Source organism: Microtus oregoni, unplaced genomic scaffold (genome assembly GCF_018167655.1).
Source record: "Microtus oregoni isolate MIOR12 unplaced genomic scaffold, Mior012 000002F_ref0000024, whole genome shotgun sequence".
In the NCBI taxonomy this organism is placed as follows: domain Eukaryota; kingdom Metazoa; phylum Chordata; class Mammalia; order Rodentia; family Cricetidae; genus Microtus; species Microtus oregoni.
The window spans coordinates 41,894,934-41,920,030 of NW_024543061.1; the positions used below are offsets into that span (position 1 = coordinate 41,894,934).

Consider the following 25,097-nt stretch of genomic DNA (forward strand, 5'->3'; position numbering starts at 1 on the left):
CACACACACACACACGCACAAACTCACGACAGGAGGGCTGAACTTTGAGGGGGAAGAAGAGCCAAACAGAAAAGAACATAAGCCTAAGGACCTGAGCTCCACCCCCAAAATCCCTGGTGGAAAGAAGACCTGACGCACAGAGGTGCATTGCAGTGTCCAAGCACCTGTTCATACCTTCATGAGCAAACAGCTCCAGACTGCCTGTAGCTCTGAGCCCTGGTGACGGCCAGAAGGAAGGCCTTGTACGGAGGAAGTGTGAGCAGCCAAAGTGTAGCACAGATCAGTGGCCATATTTGGATCATTCCAGAGGAAGTCCCTAGCGAGGGCTTTGTTGGCAGTTTTGGGTGAGCTTAAGTAGCAGGCAGTTCCTGGAGGTTAGCTGCTGGTTTCTAATTAGCTTGGGATGGCGCTGTTTGACAAACACAGGTCTCAGCTGCTTAGGTAGAAACCTGGTATTGGGAACTGATGAAGCCTCCTAACCTCTGTGTTCACTCCTTTTCCCTTGCTGTGATAAAACACCATGAAAAGGCAGCTTATTAGAAGGAAAGGTTTGTTTGGGTTTCCAGTTCCAGAGGGGTACGAGTCCATCGTGGCAAGAGAGCATGGCAGCACAGGCCGGAGCAGAATGCTGAGGACTTATGTCTTAAACCCCAAGCAAAACGGAACAGAATGTGGCTTTAAACCCTCGAAGCCTACACCTAGTCACACACCTCCTCCAGCAAGGCTGCACCTCCTAATCCTACCCAAACAATGCCAGTAATTGGGGCCCGAGCATTTAAACATCTGAGTCTTTGGGGGACATTCACATTCAAGCCACCACAGCCTCCCAATTAACTATCCTATTAGAAGCAATAGTTATAGCAGTTAACTTCTCAACAGAAATACTAGCTAAGACACAATGGGTTCAAAATGCAGAGAATACATCAGCTTGGATATTCTCTCCTGGTTAAACTACACTCAGAGAATGAAAGAATTAACTGCAGAAGGTCTTCATTAAAGGAGACTTTATAGGATGTTCTTCAAGATAGAGTAAAGTGATCCCAGAAAGAATCTCAGTGAGTTTGAGGCCAGCCAGGTCTACAGAGTGAGTTCCAAAAACATCCAGTAGTGTTACATAGAGAAACCCTGTGTTGAAAACAAAAAACAAACAGAAAAGATGTGTGTACATTTTAAACAAATAACCAATAGATTTGTGAACCACAAATGAAAAAGGCCTCGCCACCACAGTAGTGCTCAGGAGAACAATTTTGACATACTTTTCTATTGCATGTCTGTGCTGGTTAGTTTGTCAATTTGACAAAAGCTAGAATCATCTGGAAAGAGGAAATGTCAGACTGGCCTGTAGGCAACTCTGTGGGGAATTTTCATTACCGCTAATTGGTAATGGAGGGCCCAGTCCCCTGGAAGTGATGCTACTCCTGAGCAGGTCCTGGATTGTATACGAAAGCAGGCTAAGCTAGTCATGAGGACTGTAGGCAGAGTTTCTGTGTACTGCCAACCGTTCCCAAATAACCACTTGTAGACTCCTTATTAATATGAAAGCCAATAGCTTAGGCTTGTTTTTAGGTAACTCTTGGAACTTCAATTAGCATTTCTATTCGTCGATGAGCTGCCTCAAGGCTCGTTTATCTCGTGTATGTACGTTCCATGCTGCTTCCTCCCCCACTCCCTACTCAACCCTTCTTTTTCTCTGCCCCGAAAATCCTGCCTAGCCACTGACCATTTAGCTTTTTTATTAAACCAGTCACAGTGGCATATAGTCACACAGTGTAAAGGAATATTCTACAGAGGAGCAAGCCATTAAGTAGGATTCCTCCATGGCCTCTACACCAGTTCCTGTCTCCAGGTTCCCCACCAAAGTTCCTGCCCTGACTTCCCTTCGCAGTGGACTGTAAGCTTTAAATTGAAATAAACTTTCTTTCCTTCCCAAAATGCTTTTGGGGGCATGGTGCTTTATCACAGAAACAGAAAACAAACTAGAACAATACCTTTTCATATGAATATCAGAAATTAAATCATACACCGTGCTCTTTCTTTTACTAACAATGCATCGATAATTAATTTCGTCTAAAGCAGTGGGTAGCTTTTTAAAGTTTTCCTGTAAGACACCAGCTATAGCAACTGTTGCTTTGCTAATGTTGTGGATCACAGTTATATTCGCCCCTGTCATTAAGTGGCCATAACAATCAATGTGCACGCTTGTGTAGGGGTGTGTGTGGCTGGGTTGCATTCTATTTAGGGATACAAATTCAAGTTTCATGTAACTTTTATCTATCACAAAGCATGAGTCTTTTGATTTTTTAAAAGATTTATTTTTAATTATGTGTGTGTATGTATGTATGTATGTTAGTATGTACACGTGACTAAAGCTGCCTGTGGAGGCCAGATTCATTAGGTTCGCCCTAGAGCTGGAGTAACACATGGTGGCGAACCACTTGATGGGGTGCTGAGAACTGAACTCAGGTCCTCTGCCAGAGCAGTGTGCATGCACTCTTCACCACTGAACCATGTTCTGTCCCCATGATTGTAGTAGGAGGAGGAGAAGCGGGCTGCTTCTTCTTCTTGGCCACCCGGCTAGCTTAACCCCCGAAATAACCACACAGAAATTGTATTAATTAAATTACTGCCTGGCCCATTATATCTAGCCTCTTCTTGGCCAATTCTCATATCCTGATCTAACCCATTTCTACCAATCTGTGTAACACCTCGAGGTTGTGGCTTACCGGGAAAGATTCTAACCAGCATCAGTCTCAGGCAGGAGCTTCATGGCGTCTGCCACTCTGCCCTTCTTCTCAGCATTCTGTTCTGTCTACTCTGCCCACTTAAGGGCTGCCCTATCAAAAGGCCAAGGCAGTTTCTTTATTCAACCAATGAAAGCAATACATAGACAGAAGAACCAACTACCTCACATGATGTCTTTGACTACCTTAAAATGTCACGTTGCTTTCCTGGGTGTGGTGGGCTGGGTATTGGTCTTTTGAGGTCATCGTTTGCTGACTCTGGCTCTATGATATGCATTGTATTCTGTTATTCAGACATACCCATAAGCTGCCAGTGACTGTTCATACGAAATTATTCACCAATACCAAATAAAGCATTTTAAAGTCTTACAAGGATAAATGAGTTGCCAAGACACAAAAAGGCATGTAGAACCTTTTTAAAAGATTTTTTTATTTTATATATATGGTGCTCTATTTACACATAGAGCCTATATACCAGATGAAGATATCAGATCCCATTATAGATGGCTGTGAGCCACCATGTGGTTGCTGGAACTTGAACTCGGGACCTCTGGAAGAGCTGACAATGTTCTTAAGCACTGAGCCATATTTCCAACCCCTTGCGTGTAGAATCTTAAGTACATATTGCTAAGTGAAAGAAGCCAGCATGTAGAGATGGGCCTGTGTAAGTCCAGTGACAGGATTTTCTAGCAAACAGGAATCTAAGAGATAACAAAAAGATCAGTGATTGCTTAGAAAAGAATGGTGCATGGGTAGATCAAAGGATTTTTCGGTTGGTAAAACTACTCTGTATGACATTGTGATTGTGGGAACCTGGCTTTATGCATGTATTCAAACCAAAGAACCCTAATAGACAGCACAGACTTTAGTTACTAATGCCAATCACCGGGCTGGAGAGATGCCTCAGTGGTTAGGAGCATCTCTTCCTCTTGTGGGTTCAGTTCCCAGAACCCAAGTAGTGGCTTACAGACATCCAGAATTCCAGTTTCAGAGGATTTGACACCCTCTTCTGACCACCATGATACCATGCCCACATGTGGTATCCATATGTGTGTGTGTGTGTGTATGTGTGTGTGTATATACACGTACATATATATGTATATATTCAAGCAAAGCAATCATATACAGAAAATAAGATAACTGTTTCTTTAAATTTAAAAATTAACATTGGCCCATCAGTTAAAAATATAGCCAGGCATGGTAGTGCCCACCTTTAATCCCTGCACTCAGCAAGTGGATCTCTTGTGAGTTCAAGGCCAACCTGGTTTACATAGCTAGTTCCAGAACAACTTGAACTACATAGTGAGACCCTGTCTCAAAAGAAAGTTTTTTTTTTTTTAATAATAATAACTGGGCAGTGGTGGTGCATGCCTTTAGTCCCAGCACTTGGGAAGCAAAGGCAAGTGGATCTCTGAGTTTGAGGCCAGCCTGGTCTACAGAGTGAATTCCAGGACAACAAGGGCTACACAAACAAAATAATAATAATAACGAATATTTGCCCATCAGTTGCAGCAAACATGCCATAGCAATGTGAGCTAACAAATTGTGTGGGATGGTGAGAGGCAGGATGGTAATTGTTTACTTCTGCTCCCTTTTTTCCTAAACCTACAAGTATTATAAAAAATAAGGTCCATTAGAAACTTGTCTTTAAATCAACAGATGCAGAGACTGGAGAGGTGATGGCTCAGTAGTTAAGAGTTGAATCCTAAAAGAGAGAGAGAGAGAGAGAGAGAGAGAGAGAGAGAGTTGAATTCTGTTCTCATGCACATGGCGCTCACAGTCATTTGTATGATTTAGATAAAACAGCACAGTTCCCCTAGGGGTGCAGTGGGCCACAAGGGGCAGCAGGGTCCCACCTCTGTGGATTCCAGGAAGGTGGGAGGGAGCGGGTGAGAGACAGAGATGGATAGGCATGCCATGCAGAGTGAGTTTGGATATAGTTTATTCAGTAAAAGGAAAGGGAAGGGAAGGGGGAGAAAGGAAAGAGGGAGGGAGAGAGAGAAACAGAGAGAGAGAGGAGGGGGGAGAAGAAAAGGGGCTTCAGTCACCTCTTCTGAAGAGAGATGGGACAGAGACAGTGCAGGTTGGAAGCTGAAGGAAGATCTGCTTGTTTTGGCTGAAAGGGAGTGGGGCTTCAGAAGTGGGTGGGGCTTGTCTCTTAAAGTGATAGGACAGACCATTACATTCCAATCTCATAATAAAAAGGCAGGAGGTTAGGGACAACAGGCTAAAGGAATTAGGATGGCAGATTCTCAAGTCTGCTTTCTGTTTATTTGTGGGCATCGTCTTGGGGGGAGCCTGAGAAAGCTGGGTGCTGCCCACACTTTGGGACCTGGGGTCCCTCGGATTTTTCTTTCACTTTTCTTTTTTTCTTTTTCTGGACAACTCATAAGTGATCCCCACTGTGAGAGACTGCTCAGAGAGGCCTCTGTCCTATCTGGCTTCTGAGTATCTTGGATGGGGGCCAGTCAGCTTAATTAACACCGTCTATAGAGAAAAGATGTTCTTCTTCAGGCCTTGTGGTGTGGCTGTTTTTGCAGGTTTTCACATTTTCAGCTATGGAAACCCTCACACTATCAGCCACCCACCTGTAAATGCTCTGCTGGTGTCCCACCAGCTCCGCTTTTTCTTTTTCACTGGGCAGCCCCTTCCCCACCTGTCTGAAAATGCCCTTTTCCTCTCGCTCTCATTCCTTCTATTCTATCCCTGCCACTGCTACCACTGGCCTGGTGTTCAGCCTTTGCTTCCAGCTGTGGCTTATTGCGTGATGGGGTGGATCACACATCTAGGTCTCTCTTGTTATTATATTTAAAACTCCCATGGCTCAAAAAAATGTGGCTTCTCCATACAACACGTGACCACCACCATTTTTACTGAGGTCAGGTGACCTTACTACCATCTTAACTGAGGTCAGGTGACCTTACTGCCATCTTAATTGATGGCCAGGTCAGGTGACTGAGTCCTGCCATTTTTACTGAGTTATACCCTGCCTGGTCCCCTGATTTACTTACATTTTTGTGTCTAAATTCCTCTTGCTTACTCTGTTACATGTATGTTTTGCACAGTGTTATGCCTTTGGTAGGACCTACCAAGAACATCCACTTCGCCCAATTCCTGTTTACTGTGTATGTGTGTGTGTGTTTACTGTTAACTGTTATAATCGTCTGCCAATTACATAACATTCCAGACTAATAAACCAATAAGTCTCATGTTTTAAATTGGTATGTAGTTTTAAGTTGCTTACAATATACATTACTGCATATATAATCCAACCCTACTTTAAAATATATTAAACTGTTCTCTACTATTTTCAGTTCTACGAATAAGCTTCTATTACAGTTTTTTCTTCTTTCTGTCTTTTTACAAGTGTAAATCTTACCTGTTAAGTTAAGAGCCAGTACAGTCAAGCTTGGACCCAGCTCTCCAATCAGATTCTATACTGTAGTTATAGCTCATCTATACTCCATAAACAGCCCTCAGCTGCTCAGAAATCTAGGAATATAGCATTTAAATGCTTAATTATTAAAAGACTTTTTATAACAAAAAGAGACAGGTTGGCTCCTAGCAGCAGCACTCTACTTCCTCCAAAGAAGACAGAAGACAGATGGTCATAAAACAACATCTATTCGCAATTCATTTCAACTGTCAAGTGCTGACCACTGGGCAAAAGTGCCTTTCGCCTAAACTAAAGATCTCCGGGTCGGGCGGTGGTGGCGCACGCCTTTAATCCTAGCACTTGGGAGGCAGAGGCAGGCGGATCTCTGTGAGTTCGAGACCAGCCTGGTCTACAAGAGCTAGTTCCAGGACAGGCTCCAAAACCACAGAGAAACCCTGTCTCGAAAAACCAAAAAAAAAAAAAGATCTCCGGGTGATGGACAGAATTGCTGGAATCGACAGTCTAACTGCTCAGGTCAAGGTAGGCTTGTCTTCCTACAGATTTCTTAGCCCAGAGGATCTTCTGGAGTCTAGCAGGCCCTGCACTAAAGAGCAAAAGGCAAATACGACCCTCAGCAACTGTGGAGAACCCTGAAAATTAGGTATAGGTGCCAACTAAGTAAGTTCTCTGTCATTTTTTAATCAATAACTCAAGTAAAATTTTATCCTTCTCAAGATCTCTGATGTAGTTTGACAGCTGAGAGGTTTTGTCATTTAAAGGACTGCCTCACCAAACAAATTTCAATAACCTACAAGTTAACAAAATTTTCTCTCACGCTGCCTTTAATAGTCTTAAAGATACTTTTCATTATGCAAAAATATCTGTCACAGTCATTCTGATATAAATATGCTGCTGTTTAAAACTTATGTTTTCACAACCCCAAAAAATTCTTGTGAGTTTCAGGGAGCCAAGTTGAAGGATCCACTTTAAACAGGTCTGATACACCCCTCTCAATTCCCTGGTCCTAAAAAAATTTTTCCCTAAACTTAACTTTGTCCTATGTTTGCCAATACCTTAAACAGGTCTAAGAGACACTGTACATTTCCATAACACAAACACCAGATGGGAGCAAAGAGACCAGCTACCCCAGGATGTGACCACCACCCAGCTTTCTCAGGTCCCCCCCCCAAGACAACACTCAGAAATAAGCAGGAAGCAGTTTTGAGAATCTGCCATTCCAATTCCTTTAACCTGTTGTGCCTAACCTCCTGCCTTTTTATTATAAAAAAGAGATGGGGGGCTGGAGAGATGGCTCAGAGGTTAAGAGCATTGCCTGCTCTTCCAAAGGTCCTGAGTTCAATTCCCAGCAACCACATGGTGGCTCACAACCATCTGTAATGAGATCTGGTGCCCTCTTCTGGCCTGCAGGCATACACGCAGACAGAATATTGTATACATAATAAATAAATAAATAAATAAATAAATAAATAGATGGGAATGTAATGGTCTGTCCTGTCCCTTTAAGAGACAAGCCCCGCCCACTCCCCTTCTGCCTAAACAAGCAACAAGCTGATCTTCCTTCATCTTCCAACCTCTGCTCTTGCTGCCCCATCTCTCTTCAGAAGAGGTGACTGAGGCCTCTTTTCCTCTCCCCCCTCCTCTCTCTCCCCGTTCCCTTTCCTTCCCTTTTACTGAATAAACTATATCCAAACTCACTCGGTATGGCATGCCTATCCATCTCTGTCTCTCACCCACCATGGCTCCTCGTGGGACCGGCTGCCCAGCCACTGACCCCCCAGGGTCTCTCACCCGCCTCCTCCCACCCACCTGGGACCCACAGAGGCCTCGGGTGGTGGGACCCTGCTGCCCCTCGTGGCACACTGCGCCCCTCGGGGAACTGTGCTGTTTTATCTAAATCATCACACAGGGGAACGATGCCCTCTTCTGTCTTCTGCAGATACCAGCTGTGCATCTGGTGTGTATACATATATGATGGTGCGGGAAAAACTTGCATACACATTGTGGTGGTTTAAAAGAAAATGGCCCCCATGGGAAGTGTGGCTTTGTTGGAGTGGGTGTGGCCTTGTTGAAGAACGTGTGGCACTGTAGAGGTGGGCTCTGAGGTCTCATATATGCTCATGCTATGCCCAGTGTGTGACAGTTGCTTCTACTGCCTGCAGATCAAGATGCAGGACTCTCAGCTCCTTCTCCAGCACCATGTCTGCCTGTGCACTGTTTGAAGATAATGGACTAAATCTCTGAAACTGTGTGCCAGCCCCAATTAAAAGTTTTCCTTTGTAAGAGGTGTCTCTTCACAGCAATAGAACACTGAGACACACATTAAATGAATAAATTTTTTTTGTTGCTTTTTCGAGACAGGGTTTCTCTGTCCTGGAACTAGCTCTTGTAGACCAGGCTGGCCTCGAACTCACAGAGATCCACCTGCCTCTGCCTCCCAAGTACTTGGATTAAAATTGAATAAATTTTAAAAACATTAACATATACAAAGAAAAAACATATTCACTACAAAAGTTCTGAAGAATATAGAAATATCAACAGAAAATGAGATCCATAAGCACCACCTGTAAAGGTGGTGCTTTTAATAAGAGGATGCTATCTGTCTAGATTTTTTTCTCCACATATAAAACACATGTGCTTAGGGGCTGGAGAGATGGCCCAGTAGTTAAAGACGCTTTCTGCTTTTGCAGAGGATTCAGGTTCAGTTTCCAGCACCCATATCGGGTGGCTCACAATGGTAGCTCTAGTTCCAGGTATCCAACACTCTCTTCTGGCCTCTGCAGGCAATAGGCACACCACACAGTACACATACAGTACACACACACACATACCTGCATGCAAAACCCTCATTCATGTAAAAGTAAACCTTGAAATAAAGATGTGTATATTTTTGCTATTTGATGGAGCCATATTAGAATTTTTTGAGACAGGATCTCACATAGCCCAGGCTAGCCTCAAATTTGTGTTCACACTCTTACCTCAACCTCTTTAATTCTGGGATTACAGGCATGCACCCTGCACTGGACCATATAATAGCTTTTGTATGCATCACACAGAAACACACAGTTCTTTATTCTGCATATTCCATATATGGAATATCTATCATCATTTTTGTTTTCCCAGCTCTTTATGAATTGACATTTAGAGTCTCTCCAGATTTTGTTACCACAACTCCAATGTGACGAAAGCCCTTGTTCTCTCTTCCTGTTAACCAGCTTCTGAAGTGTTCTGAACTGCCCTCTTGGCATGTCATCCATTCCCTTGGGCAGTGTTTGTGGACCAGACTCCCAACTCCCCTGCCTTCAGCAGATGTGGTTTGTTTTCATTCCAGCAGTGTTATAGGAAAATGTCTCTTCACTTGGTGACCTGTAGGAGCAGTGATGAAGCTAATCTCGCTGTGTGAGTTGCCTGGATAATTTCCACTGTGCCCTCCAGAGGCCTCTCAGGTGTCCTCCGTGCATCTCGGTGTCTAATCCTAACCCTTCTGTGTCTCCATGTTTTGCAGTTGCGTCAGTGGCCCGACTCATATACAAAGAAGTTTGAGCACAGAATCTACCCCATCACCTTTTCCGTTGGAAACCCCCAAGAATGGAAGAAATTATTCAAACCCTGTGCCGCCCAGAGGCTCTTCCTTCCGGTAGGAACCCTGTTATCAAGATGCTGCTTGGGGGAGACTCCCCCTTGAAAATCGTAAAATTAGCCAAGGTGTGGTAGAGACCCTTACTGCGGGCAATGAAAGTGCCCCCCTCAGTTCTGGCATTGATGTTCTCAGCCTGCTGCATGCAGACAGAGGATCTAGAAGGCTCTTGAAGGCTCTTTCCTCAAGATTTTGGGTCTGAGAGCAACCAAAGCATACCTTAGACAAGGGACTTTGTGTCTGTGGCTTCACCAGAACTGAAGCAGAGAAAAAGTGCCATGGATATATGTTATGTACAATCCCACTGTGTCCTGGAAGAGATCTTAGAGACCATTTGTGGCTAGACACAAATGAAGTGAGGTTACTGGGTGACAAAAGTTTGGGAGTCCTGAGAGAAAGAGAGAGAGAGAGAGAGAGAGAGAGAGAGAGAGAGAGAGAAAGAGAGAGATATCTAGGCAAGAGACTAGTGTGTACAGAGGCCCTGATCTGGGAAGAGGTGTGTATCCCAAAATAAAGGTCCATGGACTAGAACAGAGGGGGAGATAGGGCCTGTGGTATCTGCAGGGGCTGGAAATAGAAGCTCTGAGAGCCCCATGAGATGTCTACTCTCTGTTTAAAGGTGGCGGGAAGCCATTGCACAATCTAGTATGGAAACTGGATGGCCCCGTTTGCGTTTTAATGGGGACAAACATTTGTGTTTAATGAGGACAAATCCATTTGTGATTTGACAAATGGATTTCCAGCCCCTATTGGAGATGAAATGGGGGGCCAGGCAAGTACAAAGGCTTTCGGCCAGGTTTTGGTTGATTCAGGTAAAGCAGTCAATATCTAACCATTCAGACCACACACTTCTCATGTGGCTCCATCTCAGAAATGGACGGTGATACTGTATAGGGATGAGGAAAACTTCAGGACCAACGGTTTGGGTGAAGAAGTTGTGTGACGTTTGATATTGAAGAGTCTAGGGTTACCCGAGGTGGGTGTGCCTCCCCATCTGTTTGTTTGGAAACTGAATGGTGAATGATAGCCTTAGCATTTCCAACCGTAGACATCAGGGAGTGTAGTAGGAGCTGCAGGTTGCATTCCGCCACCCAGCTCCCGCCACCGGCTCGCTTTACCCAAAATAACAACACACAAATTGTATGATTTTAAACACTGCTTGGCCCATTAGTTCTAGCCTCTTAATGGCTAATTCTCACAACCTTGCCTAACCCATATTTAGTAATCTGTGTAGCACGAGTCTTACCTGGAAAGATTCAGCATGTCTGACCTGGCAGCTGGCTGCATCGTGTCTGCCCGGGAGAGGGGAGCATGGCGTCTGAGCTCGCTTCCTCTTCCTTCCAGCATTCTGTTCTGTTTACTCCTCCCACCTATGTTTTAACCTATGAGGCCAAACAGTTTCTTTATTACTTAACCAATGACCTTCCTCCATCAAGGGAGAAGAGCAAGGCCTGGATGGGCGGCTGCTGCCGGTCTGCAGCCTAGGGCCGCCACTTATTTATTTTAGTTCTTACATATTTATTTTATTTTTTTATTTGTGTATGTATATACCACATGTTTGCGAGTGCCCACAGAGGTTAGGCAAGGATGTTGGATTCCCGGGAGCTGGAGTTACAGGCAGTCGTGAGCCCCCTGGTAATGGGAGCTGGGAACCAAACTCTGATTCTACACATTGCAGTATACACTTTTAACTACTAAGCCTCAGTTGCTGTTTGATGAAATGACATATTTCTATCACATGCAGACCTGTCTATGTCTTGAGAGATGAGTTATTTGTACGAAAACCTGGGTAAGGGATGTCTGCCTGAGAGTGGAGCTAAAAACCTCTAGAATGGTGATGTACACAGCAATTATCATTTGAGGTGAGAATCTATTTAAGGCAAAAGGACGTATTAGAAAGCCAAAGTTACTGCTGGGAAATTGTCTCCCAACCCTATCCCCATTTGAATTTCCCCTGCCCTTGCATTGTGGCTCTATGACCCCATTAAAACAGCAACAACAAACCAAGCTCACTACAGGATGAGTATGATTCGCTCTGCGGAAGTGAGCTGTCGGTTTTGAATGACAAATGGGTGTTAGTGTCCCTTATCTGCTTCTGGTAATGGGAACCATCCCTTCTTAAAAACAATAAAGAGAGATTGTGGCTGACAGGACATTTACCTTCTTCCCAAGTCCTACAGCATAATGGCAGATTACGAGCATGGCTTTGGGGAGCGTTGTTGAGAGAGATTGATCTTCAGGGTTGTTGAAGTAAAGACTAAATCATATTTCCCATGAAACCACCCTCTCAGAAGCTAATCGGATGCGCTGCCAAGGCTGCGCCTAGAAAATGGAGCCCTGTAATGCAAGCAAATGACTGGCTGGGCTAGAACTGTAGATTTAGACATCTTCTGCACCATCAGCGCTGCGACTTGGATGAAACGGCCCCCATAGGCTTGTGTGTTTGGACTCTTGGTCTGAACATGCTATTTTAGAAGGTCATGGACCTAGTGCGTGGATCTGTGCTAGAGGAAGTGAGCACAGGAGGTGGAGCTGGTGGGTTTTTAGCCTGGCTCTGCTTTCTGCTTGTACTCCACTTCCTGACTGCAGAAGCAGTGGGACCCTTTGTTTTCAGCTACTTGCTGCCATGACTGTCTCACTACAATGGAACGTATCTCCTCAAACTGTGAGCCAAGACAAACCCTACCTTCCTTCAGTTGCTTTGGTCAGGGGTTTCGTCACAGCCATGAGGAAAATAACTATTACAGCTGGCATCACACCAGACACACAGTAGAGACCCCTCTTAACTAATATATATATATATATGTGTGTGTGTGTGTGTGTGTGTGTGTGTGTGTGTGTGTGTGTGTATGTATTTCCCTGTGTGTGAGAGTGAGTGTGTATGGTGTATGGAAGTGTGTGTGTGTGTGTATGTGTGTGAAGGTGTGCATTTTGGTGCCTAGGTATAGGGGCCAGAAGACAACATTGTGTGTCCTGCTCTATTGCCCTCAGCCTTCTTCCCTGGAACACGGTCTGACTCTCGGTTTGGAGGCAGGCTGGACGCCAGTGAGACCCTCCAGGGTGTGCATGACCACCCCTAGCTTTTTATGTGGGTCCTGGAGTTTTGATCTCAAGTTCTCATACTTGCCCAGCAAGGACACTTTTGCCCTCTGAGCCTTCTCCCTAGCCCTCAACTAACATTTTACCATCAGAGCAAAGATTTTTGCATCACATGCCTTTCAGATTCTAATGTAGCATTAGAGGAATTCAGATTTCACCGATGCTTGGGTTATGAAGTCCAAGAGATCAACTGACTTTCCTGCTGCTGGGGATAATGGCCCAAGGGGCAGGACTGTTACAGGGAAGCTGTGCTACAGGCGGCTTGGCTGAGTTCTCCCAGGAAACTCTCCATTCTGCAAAAGCGTTCATTCATTGGCTTGAATGAACACACACCGCGACATTTTTAACAACTGCACATTTCACCACCCACTGCCATTGAATCACAAAGGATTCTCTCCTCAGGAATAGAGGTGCCTGGGGATCCTAGGAACATTTAGGATGTAGCAGAGGAAACTGGAGGGCAAACTGTTCAGAAATAAGTAGTAGCTAGTGTGGTGGGAACATGCTAGTCGGGTTTTAGTCAGGGAGAAAGGATTCCACCGAGTCTTAATTGATATGCTTGTAATTATAACAGCATCTGATATCTTTTGGTGGTGCCGTGTTAAGGCAAACTGAAGCTCTTCTGCCAGAGGGAACAAGAGATACTTTATTCTGAGCGAACTGTTTGTGACAATGCCCCATGAACTCAGGATGCCCTGGATGGGGACGTCCACTGTGGAAGCAGTTATACAAATTCTTATAGTCACATAACAAATCACAGCCATAAAGCAAGGTGGGAACATTGGTGGGGACATCAAGCAGGCAGGTTACAGTACAGCAGGGAAGTCCCTGTGATGGGTTTCAGATGGTATCTGATAATAAATATCCTTAGCTTTGAATTGTTGGAAGCTAGTTATAGCCGAGTTAAGCATGCCAAAGATTTCAGCTGATAGTCAAAGAGATGGAGGTTAGGCCAGATACGGAGATGGGTGGTAAGTAGCAATTAAGGATGCTAGTGATGACCCAAGATAATATTGGCTCTGATACAGCGTTCCAGCTCTCCACAACTAGACATCCTAATTGCTCATCCGTCTGCAGAAGCTTTAACACAGATGTGGAGTTTGCAGGAAACTTCAGTGCACACTGCCATCGCTTGCTGCAGGCATCTGCATTCATGGCAGGAGTTAGGATGAAATTGCTCTCAGACCCATCTGCGATTTGTCCCAAGCACAGTCTGACTCCAAACCACCCAGTAACTTGCCTCCTTTTAAAAAATATTTCAAAGCAGTACCATGCCAAATATGCACACATCTTATATTACCTGTGTTTTCTATATCACATTGGAAGGCATGTAACATTTCCATTTTCCATTTACAGCTTGCTAAAGGGGCCTGTAACTGGTTCTAATATGCAGAAATCTATGTGACCACAGGTGTTCTAATGAGTTAGGTATAGGCTAATGGAAAGGCTGTCTTATTAGACTTGTTTGAACATTTTAAACTCATGGCCAGACCTCTGTTATTACCAATGTCACACCTCAGCATTAGCAATTAACATTGAGATACCCTGGGAACCAGTTCACTGACTATGAACACACACTGACAAATGTATAAGAATATATTAAATACCCTTACTAAGAGGGACATTGGAATCACCTTGGCTGATATTTTCAATCTGACCCAGCTACCAGAAGCCACAGAAGCACTGAAATGAGCTTAGCTAGCAAAATGGTTGTGTTAAATGTGAATAAATTATGAAGAAACTTTCTACAGTATTATCACTTATTCACATCCTACGAAAGACTTGACATTCAGAATATCAATGCTAACTCGTGGTTACATGTGGGAGATGCCAACTCTACTGTAGTAGTTTGAGTGAGAAATGTCTCCAGTAGGCTCCTATATTTGAAGACTTGGTCTCCAATTGGCGGCACTATTTAGGGAGAGTTAAATGGCAGGGCCTTCCTGGAGAAAGTATGTCATTCTGCTTTCTGTTTTGATTGAGCATGTGAGCTCTCCGCTTCTTTTTCCTGCTACCATGGCCCACCTCTCGCTGCAATACTTCTCCTTCATAATAGATTCTTACCTCTCTGGAACTGTAAGCCAAAACAAACTCTTCTACCATAAATTGCTTTTGGTTATGGTATTTTACCACAACCATAGAAAATAGCTGTTATATTAGCTAAGCAAACAAATAATTATTTTATTGGTTAGTCAGAGGCCAGATAAAAGGGCCATTTTTTTTGTTTGTTTGTTTATTTGTGTGGGGTTTATTTGAGACAGGGTTTCTCTGTAGCTTTTAAAGCCTGTCCTGGAACTTGCTCTTGTAAACCAGGCTGGCCTCAAACTCACAGAGATCTGTGTGCCTCTGTCTCCCGAGTGCTGGGATTAAAGGCATGTGCCATCACCAACCAGCTGAAAGGGCTAATTCTAAGCATAGCTAGATCCAGGGGCTCACATGCTGTCATCAGGGCCCATCTGTAGTCTCTAGATCCTTGCAAGCCTCCTTTGGGGAATCTAAAGGTTGCTCAAGACCCCTGATTCCAAATTCTACAAGCTTAACAGCAGCAACATCTAAAGAACTTGCCATCCAGCACTTGGGGGGCAGAAGCAGGAGGATTTCTCTAAGTCTGAGACCAGCCTGCCCTTCATAGAGAGTTCCAGGACAGCCAGGGCTACATAAAGAGATTCCATCTCAAAAAAAAAAAAAAAAAGTGAGGGCAGTGGCATCTAAAATGGTAGGACAGGGAACTCTGGGAAATTGCATCCCAGTGAAGCAAGCAGAACTGGTGCACATTGTGTTCTAGATAACTGTCTAAACTATCTGGAGTAAATAAATAAATGTTTAATAAAATTCATTCAAAGTTTAAGAAGACTCCGCGAGTACCTCCTTAGGCGGGGCAAGCCATCAGCATTTCTTAGTTCTACAGTTATTGTCTTGAAGAGGCTAAGATCCACAAGCAACAAAATTAACAGCTTTCTTAAGTAAGGGGAGGTGTGTAAGGGTTCGTTGACAAAGTCTGGTAACTTGAGTTTGATTCTTGAAACTCCACAAAGGTGGAAGGAGAGAATTGACAGCTTGGAGTTATTCTAGGACCTCCATATGCAAACAGAAGGACACACACACTGCACCCAGTAATAAATAAACAGTACCCTGTTAGTGTCAGAATGAGCTTAACACTCTTGGCCTCAGATTTTCAGTGAATCAGATCGTGGAGCAACTGGTATCCCACTGAACGCTAAAAAATTTGAAAAATATTAAAATTCTGTATTAGAAAATACTTAATATAAGAAAATGAAAGAGGGATCTGAAGAGATGGCTCAGTGGTTAAGAGCACTGACTGCTCTTCCAGAGGACCCAGGTTCAATTCCTAGTACCCACACGGCAGCTCCTTCTTGTCTGTAACTCTAAGATCTGACACCCTCATACAGACATACATGTAGGCAAAACATCAAGGCACATAAAACAAAATAAATAATTTTTTAAAATGAAAAAAGGAACAAAAAGAGGAAATGAAAATGAAAATCAAAATGGTTTGCATAAATTCCTTATACAAATAACACTAAATGTAAATGGAGAAAGTAATAAAATCAAAAAGCAGGGATGGAATCATTAAGATGGCTTACTTGCCACCAAGCCAGATAACCTGAGTTCATTTCCTAGGATTCACATGATATATGGAGAGAACCAATTTTTATATGTTGTCCTTTGACCTCTACTTGCACACTTATTCTCACAAACACACACACACATAATAAATACATAATAATAAAATACATAATAAATATGTGTTTTCTAAAAGCAAAGATTGTCAGAGTTGACAAATGTAGTTGAATCATGTGTTACCTACAGGAGGTTTAAATAGACAGAAAGGATAGGTATTAAATGATAGAGAAAGATAAGCCACAAAAACAACCATAAAGAAGCTGGAATGGCACAAGAGAATTTAAACATGACAAGGAAATGACAAAATGGCTGGATAAGTATAGGTACTTGTTCCTGAGTCCAAAGACCCGAGTTCAACCTTCACGATAGAAGGGAGACCCGACTCTCATAAACTGTTCTCTGATTGGTGTGTGTGCCCACAGACACACATAGTAAGGAGCCTTAGTATGTGTATGTGTGTGTGCAGGTGTTCATGCTGATCTATGTGTGCAAGTGTGCTTGCTGATGCACATGTGTGGAGGACACACACAGAGGACATTGGGTGTCCTGCTCTGTAACTGTTGGCCTTTTCCTTTGAAGTATTGTCTTTCACTGACCAGGAACTAAGCTAGTGACCAGTAAGCCCCAAGCATCTTTCTGTCCAAGATGCATGCACAGCATATCCGCCTTTCACATGGGTCCTGGGGATTTGAAATCAGGCAATCATGCTTATACACAAGGAAGAAAGAAAGAAATAGAAGGAAGGGAGGGAGGGAAAAGAAAAGAAAGGAAAGATAAGAAAACTGAGGTATCTTTGGACGTACCAGCAAAGATGATGGTGGTAGGTGACCAAAGAGCCAATGCTTGCTACACACACCAGGTCTCTCAGGATCTTCAGGCTGATGATAATATTAATTATTTGTGGCATGAGCCCATTTGTATCCTTTTTGCAAATAAAAACATTGCTGTTTTAGCAACTTTAATCATTTCTTCTTTAGGTTCTATATAGGAGCCCAACTTCTGCTATCCTATAGTTATTTTGATCTGTTTCCTGAAGCATTTCTTCCTGCATTTGTAGGAAACATTCCTAAAGCATCCCAGGATATCTCCCTTGGGTGATGCCCCTGAGCTTTGCGGAATTCTCTGTGTGCTCAACTTACCAGGTAGCGAGGCTGTGGGGCTCTAATTGCCTCTCTTTGCTTTTCCCCATCCTGCTACCCTCAGAGGAGACTGTATATAATTCACTTAGTTTTTGTTTTGTTTTGTTGTTGATTATTGCTTGCCTCATGGATATATAAGGTCAGTGCTGAGATCCTTGGTTTCCTAGAGTAATACATATCTTTGTTAACAGGAAGCAGTTCCTAATACTGTTTGGAAGGAAGGAGGGGATTAGGAGTGGGTAGATGGATGGATGGTGGACAGAAAGACATATGGATGAATAGTCTTATTCAGAGTTTGGTGTGGTGGCACACAGAAAACCCAGAATTTCAGGGGAGGAAATGAGAGTACACCTAGCTTCTGGCCCACCTGGGCTCCACTTTGTCCTAGGAAGAGCATGGGGAGGCTTTACCAATAGCTTCAAATACTTACAGCAGATTTAAAGATAAAACACTTACTAAAGCCCCCAACCTCCAACCCAACATCTATTAAGAAAATGATGGTTGGGTTTGGTTCTCGAGTGACAGAGGGAAGCCTTTATACTCAGTTTTATTCTAAACAGACCTGCAGTTCCTTGTGTCCCAGTGATTAGTTTTTCAGCAACTCTGGCAGAGAGCACGTGCTCTGGGGGCCACCATCTCACTAAGACATTCAGCTCTGCTCTAAACAACAGTTGCCATGGCCCGTGGAATACCAATAAGGAAAGAGTGGGTTTGCTGGCTATAAAGGCAACACCTGATAAGGGCAGAAGCAACTGGGAACATGGGAACAGATGGAAGAGCTGAGACAGCCATTCTCTGAGAACATGCCAGAGAAACCCGATCCCTCCCTCCAGTTACGAAAGCCATGTGGAGAGTGGACTGCAGACCCAACAGTTGGCCAACACAGCTGAGATGATGAAATCAAAGGCCGAGCAAAAGTTCGACGAAGCAGGATTTTAGGGAGCCTGTCTTGAACAAAGCTATCATAGAGCTGCCTGACGCAGAGGTGATCTGAATCTTGTCTGTCAAGATGACCACATCAGAAGGGCCCACTTTACCATATACCCCTGCAAAACGTACCCCTGATGCTGGCAGCCTGCCCTTTAACATTACGTGGAAATGAATATGTATACTATTTGTAATTCCATGAAGGGGCACAGTAGTGGTAACAGTAAAAACTTTATTTATGGTTTAACTTTTACTGCCCCACTTTCGTAGTTTAATGAACAGCCTTAAAATCTCAAATCAAAAGAGTTAAATGATGGAACACTATTTAGTAAAGAACAGACATTTGCTGGGGCTGTGGATGGCTCAGTAGGTAAAGTGCTTGCTGCATAAGCCTGAAGACTTGATGTTGGGCCCCAGCTCCCTCCCTGCTGGTGGGAGGGCAGAAACTGGCAGATTCCAGGGGTTCCCTGACCTGCTGGTCCAGCTGAAATGGTAAGCTCCAGGCTCAGTGAGAATCCATTTCCAAAATCTAGGATGGAGAGTGATGAAAGGGGACACTCAGTGTTGTCCTCTTAAGCTCTACACACATGTAATCCCAGCCCTGGGGAGGCTGAGGCAGGAGGCTCATAGTTCATTCAGGACCGTTCTGAGCTACATAGAAAACTGGAAGCCAGCCTGAGCAATAGGGAGATCTTTACTCTCTGTACTTATAAAACAAAGGGAAAATACCTGAAAGTAAAATCAGGGAAATGGATACTATGGCTTCATTGTTATTTAAAATATCCGTAAGTGTGTATAGACATAGGTATATATGTTTATTTATATAAACAGTTGTCATTCATTCAACAATACTTATTGGCTCTTAACTATGTGCCTGACCTTTAATCTAGTACTCAGGAGACAGACAGATACAAGTGGATCTCTTGTGAGTTCAAGGCCAGCCTGGTCTACATAATGAATTCCAGGATAGCTCAAGCTACATATTGGATGCTGTCGCAAAAATTTACTACTCCATTCGTTCGTTACAGTGTGAGTTAGTTTTAAGTAGTCATTACAAATTTGGAGAAAGGAAGAATTTTGAGAGAAATGAAAATGACTGAAGAGGCCATATTGAATTGAGATCTGACTTCCTGGCCATGCCACATGTGGACAGATGTGGAGACAATATAATATCTACACTGAACCATTCTGTTGCTTCATTATGCAGAGAGGAGAGAGGGCTGTGGGGCTGTGGAATGTGGTATGGCAGGATACGTGTTAGTTAGGAACAAATTATTAGCAGTAGTATCGTCATTGTCATTGGCAGTGTTGGGGATTAAGGATTAAACCCAGATCCTCTGTACTTGGCAAATTCTTTACCTCTGATTACATCTCATGCTTAGCTATTGGGTTTTGTTTCATATTGTTTAACCATTCAAATGGCTTTGTAACATGAATCATTAATGCTTCTTTAGTGTACTTCGATAGCCGCTCAGAGTTAATGCGGCCCTTGGTGTTTTTTGTTTGTTTGGTTGGTTGGTTTTTGTTTTAGTTTTTTGAGACAGGGTTTCTCTATGTAACCCTGGCTGACCTGGAACTCACTCTGTAGACCAGGCTGGCCTTGAACTCACAGAGTTCTACTTGCCTCTGCCTCCTCCCAAGTGCTGAGATTAAAAATGTGTACCACCACTGCCCAGCTCCCTTGGTGTTTTGGAAACAGGAACTTCCTCACTGTAGCTCAGGCTGACCTTGAATCTGTTATGTCACTCATAATGACCCTGAATGAACTTGAGATCATCCCTAAGCCCAGGGTTATAAACACATATAACCACGCCTAGCTCAATATCTACTTCTTACCCTGTCAACTGTTGGGTTGTTCATACAATTTTATAACAGACAACAGGCACTTGTGTGTTAAGAATGTAGTTTGTTGAGGACCGGAGAGATGGCTCAGTAGCTTAGAATGCTTGGTGCTTTTCCAAAGACCCTGAGTTCCATTCCCAGCTCCCAAATCACAGCTTAAAATATGTGTAACTCAATTTTGTGGATTCTGATGCCTTCTTCTGTTTCCATGGGTACCAGGCACATAGTGGCATATAGCTATATACATGCAGAAAAATGCCCTTACACATAAAATTTTAAAAAGAAAAGAAAAGAATTTAGGTTGTTTTCCTTTTCATAGCATCTGCAGACCCTCTGCTCACAAAGACATTTGGATGCACCAGAATCATCTTAAAGTTGTGGGCATTTTGAGACCAGTGCTCTGAGTCTGGATATTTTTTTTCTTGTTTTGTTGTATGAGACAGAGTCTCTCACTACATAGCCCTGGCTGTCCTGGAATTCATTATGTAGCTAAGGCTAGCCTAGAACTCACAGAGATCCCCCTGCTTCTGCCTCCCAAGTTCTGGGATAACAAGCATGTATATCATGCCTGACTGGGTCTTGATATGTTTACATTAACACAAAACATAAATGTGCCAATGATAGCAGGTAAAAGAGTTATATTTTTCTAGCCTGTTTGTCCATCTCCCTTGTGCCCGTGTCCCCTCCTGCATGCCTTTCTCATCACATGGCTTAGGGTCATCAGTGGCCTTGTGAACCAAATCCTAATATAACCCAAGCAAGTTCTCCTGGTAACAGTGTTTTCCAGACAGATAGTAACCTGGTCCAGTCAGACTGCTTTGTCCTTGTCTTTCTGTCAATGAGTATACATGTCCTGCCTCATACTGTCACTTGGTGGCAATGTGTGGCCACTACTGTTCTACCTCCAAAGTCAAGTACAGAGATCATATCTATTTCTCAAAATTCAGCCCAGCACCCTTAAACTTTCTTAAACTGCCTGTAATTCCTGTTCTGGGGTGCTCTGATACCCTCTGAACTCCACCCCTGGCAACTGCATATACATAGTGCACATAAATTTATATAGGCACACATACCCATGTACATGCACACACATACATACACACGTGAAGCCAGCCTAGCTGACTTTAATCACTGAGAGTGTGTGTGTGTACGTGTACATACATATATACAATTAACATATAAATTAAATATGACTATTTTAGATACGTACCTGTGGTTGGTACATACCCATAGTTCTGTTGACTGAGAGGTCAGAAGTGGTGGGAAACGAGCATACTTCACACCCACGTTTGGGCTTCTGAGTACTGTTCTCCAATAGGGCTCCTTGGGGAAGCTGATTGATTCCAGGGCTTAGGGTAAGAAAACACAAAATGCAGCCAGGTGGTGGTGGCTCATGTCTTTAATAACAGCACTTGTGAGGCAGAGGCAGGAGGATCTCTATGAGTTTGAGGCCAGCCTGGTCTACAAAGCAAGATCTAGGACAACCAAGGCTACACAGAGAAACCCTGTCTCGAAAAACCAAAAGGAAGAAAAGAAAGGAAGGAAGGAAGGAAGGCAGGAAGGAAGGAAGGAAGGCAGGCAAGCACAAGATGAGTCTGGAGTGTCATGTGGTACCAGGAAATAAGGATTTATTTTTTCAAATAGAAAGAGGGCTGGGTAGATGGCTTAGCTTGTGTAAAGCGTAGGCGCCACAGTTCAATCCACAGAACCACATAAGAAAGCTAGGTATGTTTGAAAGTGAAGTCAAGGTGATCCCTGGGGCTCACTGGGCAGACAGCCTACCTGAATAAACAGTTCCAAGCCAAGTGAGAGACTGTGTTTTAGAAAACACAGTGGGTTCCCGGGGAGATGGCTTAGCGGGTGAAAACGCTTGTTGTGCAAGCTGATTGTCTTAGTCACTGTTCTAGTGCTGTGAGAGACCAAGGTAACTTATAAGAGAAAGCATTTGTTCCAGAACAGCCAGGGCCATTACACAGAGAAGCCCTGCCTTAAAAAAGAAAAGAAGGAAGGAAGAAGGAAGGAAGGAAGGGAGGGAGGGAGGGAGGGAGGAAACATGTAATTGTTAGCTTGCTTGCTTGCTTGCAGTTTTAGAGGGTGAGCCCGTGACTACCGTGGCAGGAAGCATGGCAGCAGGCATGGTGCTGGAGCAGGAACTGAGATCTACATCTCCATCTGCAAGTTGGAGGCAGAGAAAGGGAAACCTCAGATCCACCCCATGACACATCTCCTCTAACAAGGCCACACCTCCTAATTCTTCCCAAATAGTCCACCAACTGGGAAGCAAACATTCAAATATATGAGCGTTGGGGGCCGGGCAATGGTGGCGCATGCCTTTAATCCCAGCACTCGGGAGGCAGAGGCAGGCGGATCTTTGTGAGTTCAAGACCAGCCTGGTCTACAAGAGCTAGTTCCAGGACAGGCTCCAAAACCACAGAGAAACCCTGTCTCGAAAAACCAAAATAAATAAATAAATAAATAAATAAATAAAAATAAAAATAAAACAAATATATGAGCGTTGGGGACTATTCTCATTCAGACCACACACTGATCATCTTAGTTTAATCCCCGGAACCCTTACTGGAAAGAGAGAACAGGCTCCTGAAAGTTGAACTCTGACACTCCACAGAGGTGTGGCACACACACACATACAAACATGCCACACGTGGGGTTCACTTCAGTGGGCTCACTAAAAATACTAGAAGATGCAGGTATTCTTTCCTCATCTGGGATATCTGACACTCTGTTTTCCAGACTGTGCTTGCTGCTGCCACCAAGGACCACCAGCAAGGATGGCTCTGTGACTTGACAGATCCCAAGACAAATAGGAAAGCAGGGATTTTACTGAATGTGCAATGCTTCCGTGCAATCATAAGGTCAAACTGTTGCTAAGTCAGGGGCCATCTATACTGTGTTACAGCCACCCTTTCAGTAAAATAATTTCCATGCTGATAAGAATAAATAATGGAGTGGGTAAATGAACACAAAAAATAATAATTCTTCCGTACAGGAGAGTTGCAGTTAATACATGTAGAAAGAATGAGGGAAAAGACATATGATAGCATAACAGTGAATGTTTGTGACCCTAGCACTTGGGAAGCAGAGGCAAGAGGGTCTTGCCATGTAGCCTGGGCTACATGGAATGGGAATGTGTGTGGGAACGGGAGTTGGGGTGAGAGGTCATCTTTGAATGCCCCAGTTAGAATTACTGGAGGAAGGTCTAACCTGTGAGTGCTGAAATGGAGGTTGGGAAATTTAATCAAAGTGAGATACTTCTGTGGTTTTAAAGAATCTTCTCCAGAATACTTAGGGTAAAAGAATACGTTGGCTGGAGAATATTGACGGTCACCACTTTGTCCAGGAGGCTAAGACTAGAACTTGTCACCATTGTGTGACCAGTTCTCCTGATCTGTATAGCTTCATTTAATCATGAAAACACCCAGACTCCCACACCGGAGGCCTGAGTTCAGACTCATCAACCGGTACTCTTCCAAGAAGTGAGATCTCTCAGATCTCCATATTAAACACGTGGCATAAAGCAAAAGTTATTTTAGATGACGAAAAGTTAATAAAGCTGTCTATTCTTTCCCAGTTTTATGGGATAGTTGATTGAATAGCATCTTCCATATAAATGGTCGTAATCAGTTTAATTATTTAGTTAGACCATTGTTATTTTATGTGCTGAACTGCTGGGCTCTTGCATCTGTGACAGAGGTTGTCAGTCATCCGTGCAAACAGTCGCATATGTGTGCCTAGCTTCCAGTCTTTGCTCAATAACTATTTTCTCTGTAGCTGCCCGGGTCATCCTCATATCCCAGCTGCAGCCAGTGAGCTTTCTGTGGAATGACACAGGCAGAAGGCTTGGGACACGCTCCCTGGGGTCTTCCACCAGGGAAAGCCCAGATGGAGGCGGGGGTAGCTTAGCTGAGGCTGGCCCTCCCTGCACCTGTGCCTGTCTTGGCAATGGTGGTTGTGTCAGCTTGGGCAAGGTATTTGACCTGAAGATGCATATGCTCCAGGAATGACTGGTGCTTCCAAGAGGGAATAGGATGGGCACCTGTTGTCCTTGGATGATCTCTGAATAACTCCTCAGATGACATTTGGATAAAGAAAACTGTATTTTAGTTGGGAAAAAAATGGAGGTGAGGTGTGGAAAGAACATAGGCGAGAGGAAGGACTGGGAGCGGTGTGGAGCATTGGCTTCCAGGTGCGATGCTGCTGCTGTACCCTTGAGCTCCCAGCAGTCTGATAGGATGCACAGACTGGGCCTCTCATGGAGTCCCATCACCTCTCCCATGAGGCTTTACACTGGTTAATGGTTGGTGGGGGAAGGAAAGACATGTTTTCGGAGCTGTAGACCATGTTCAGGGTGCATTCTCCCATAAACAAGCCCTCACCCATGCTCCTATAAAGCACCCTAGTGAGGCTCATTAGGTCGGAAACAAAAAGCCATCAAACTAGAAGGGAAACGGGTTGGAAAGAGTAAGGGATCGGCAGGAGTGCGAGGGGGTGAGCAGGAGAGGGTTAAGGGTGAAAATGATCTAAATATATTAGGTACATATACAAAATATCATGATGAAACCCAGTGTTATGTAAAAGTAATATATGCTAACAAAACATTTTAAATGACATGCCTATAATCTCAGGACTGGGGAAGCAAAAGCAGGTAGATCTTT

At 43.8% G+C, this 25,097-nt stretch overlaps 1 protein-coding gene across 1 annotated transcript in view; it reads left to right on the forward strand.

The window, feature by feature from the left end:
* Nucleotides 1–25,097, forward strand: part of Gxylt2 (glucoside xylosyltransferase 2) — an 89,668-nt gene that overhangs the window by 35,261 nt on the left and 29,310 nt on the right. Inside the window, exon 3 of the mRNA XM_041643982.1 lies at nucleotides 9,641–9,772. Within this exon, the coding sequence (XP_041499916.1) occupies nucleotides 9,641–9,772 (132 nt within the window). The remainder of the gene's footprint in view (nucleotides 1–9,640; nucleotides 9,773–25,097) is intronic.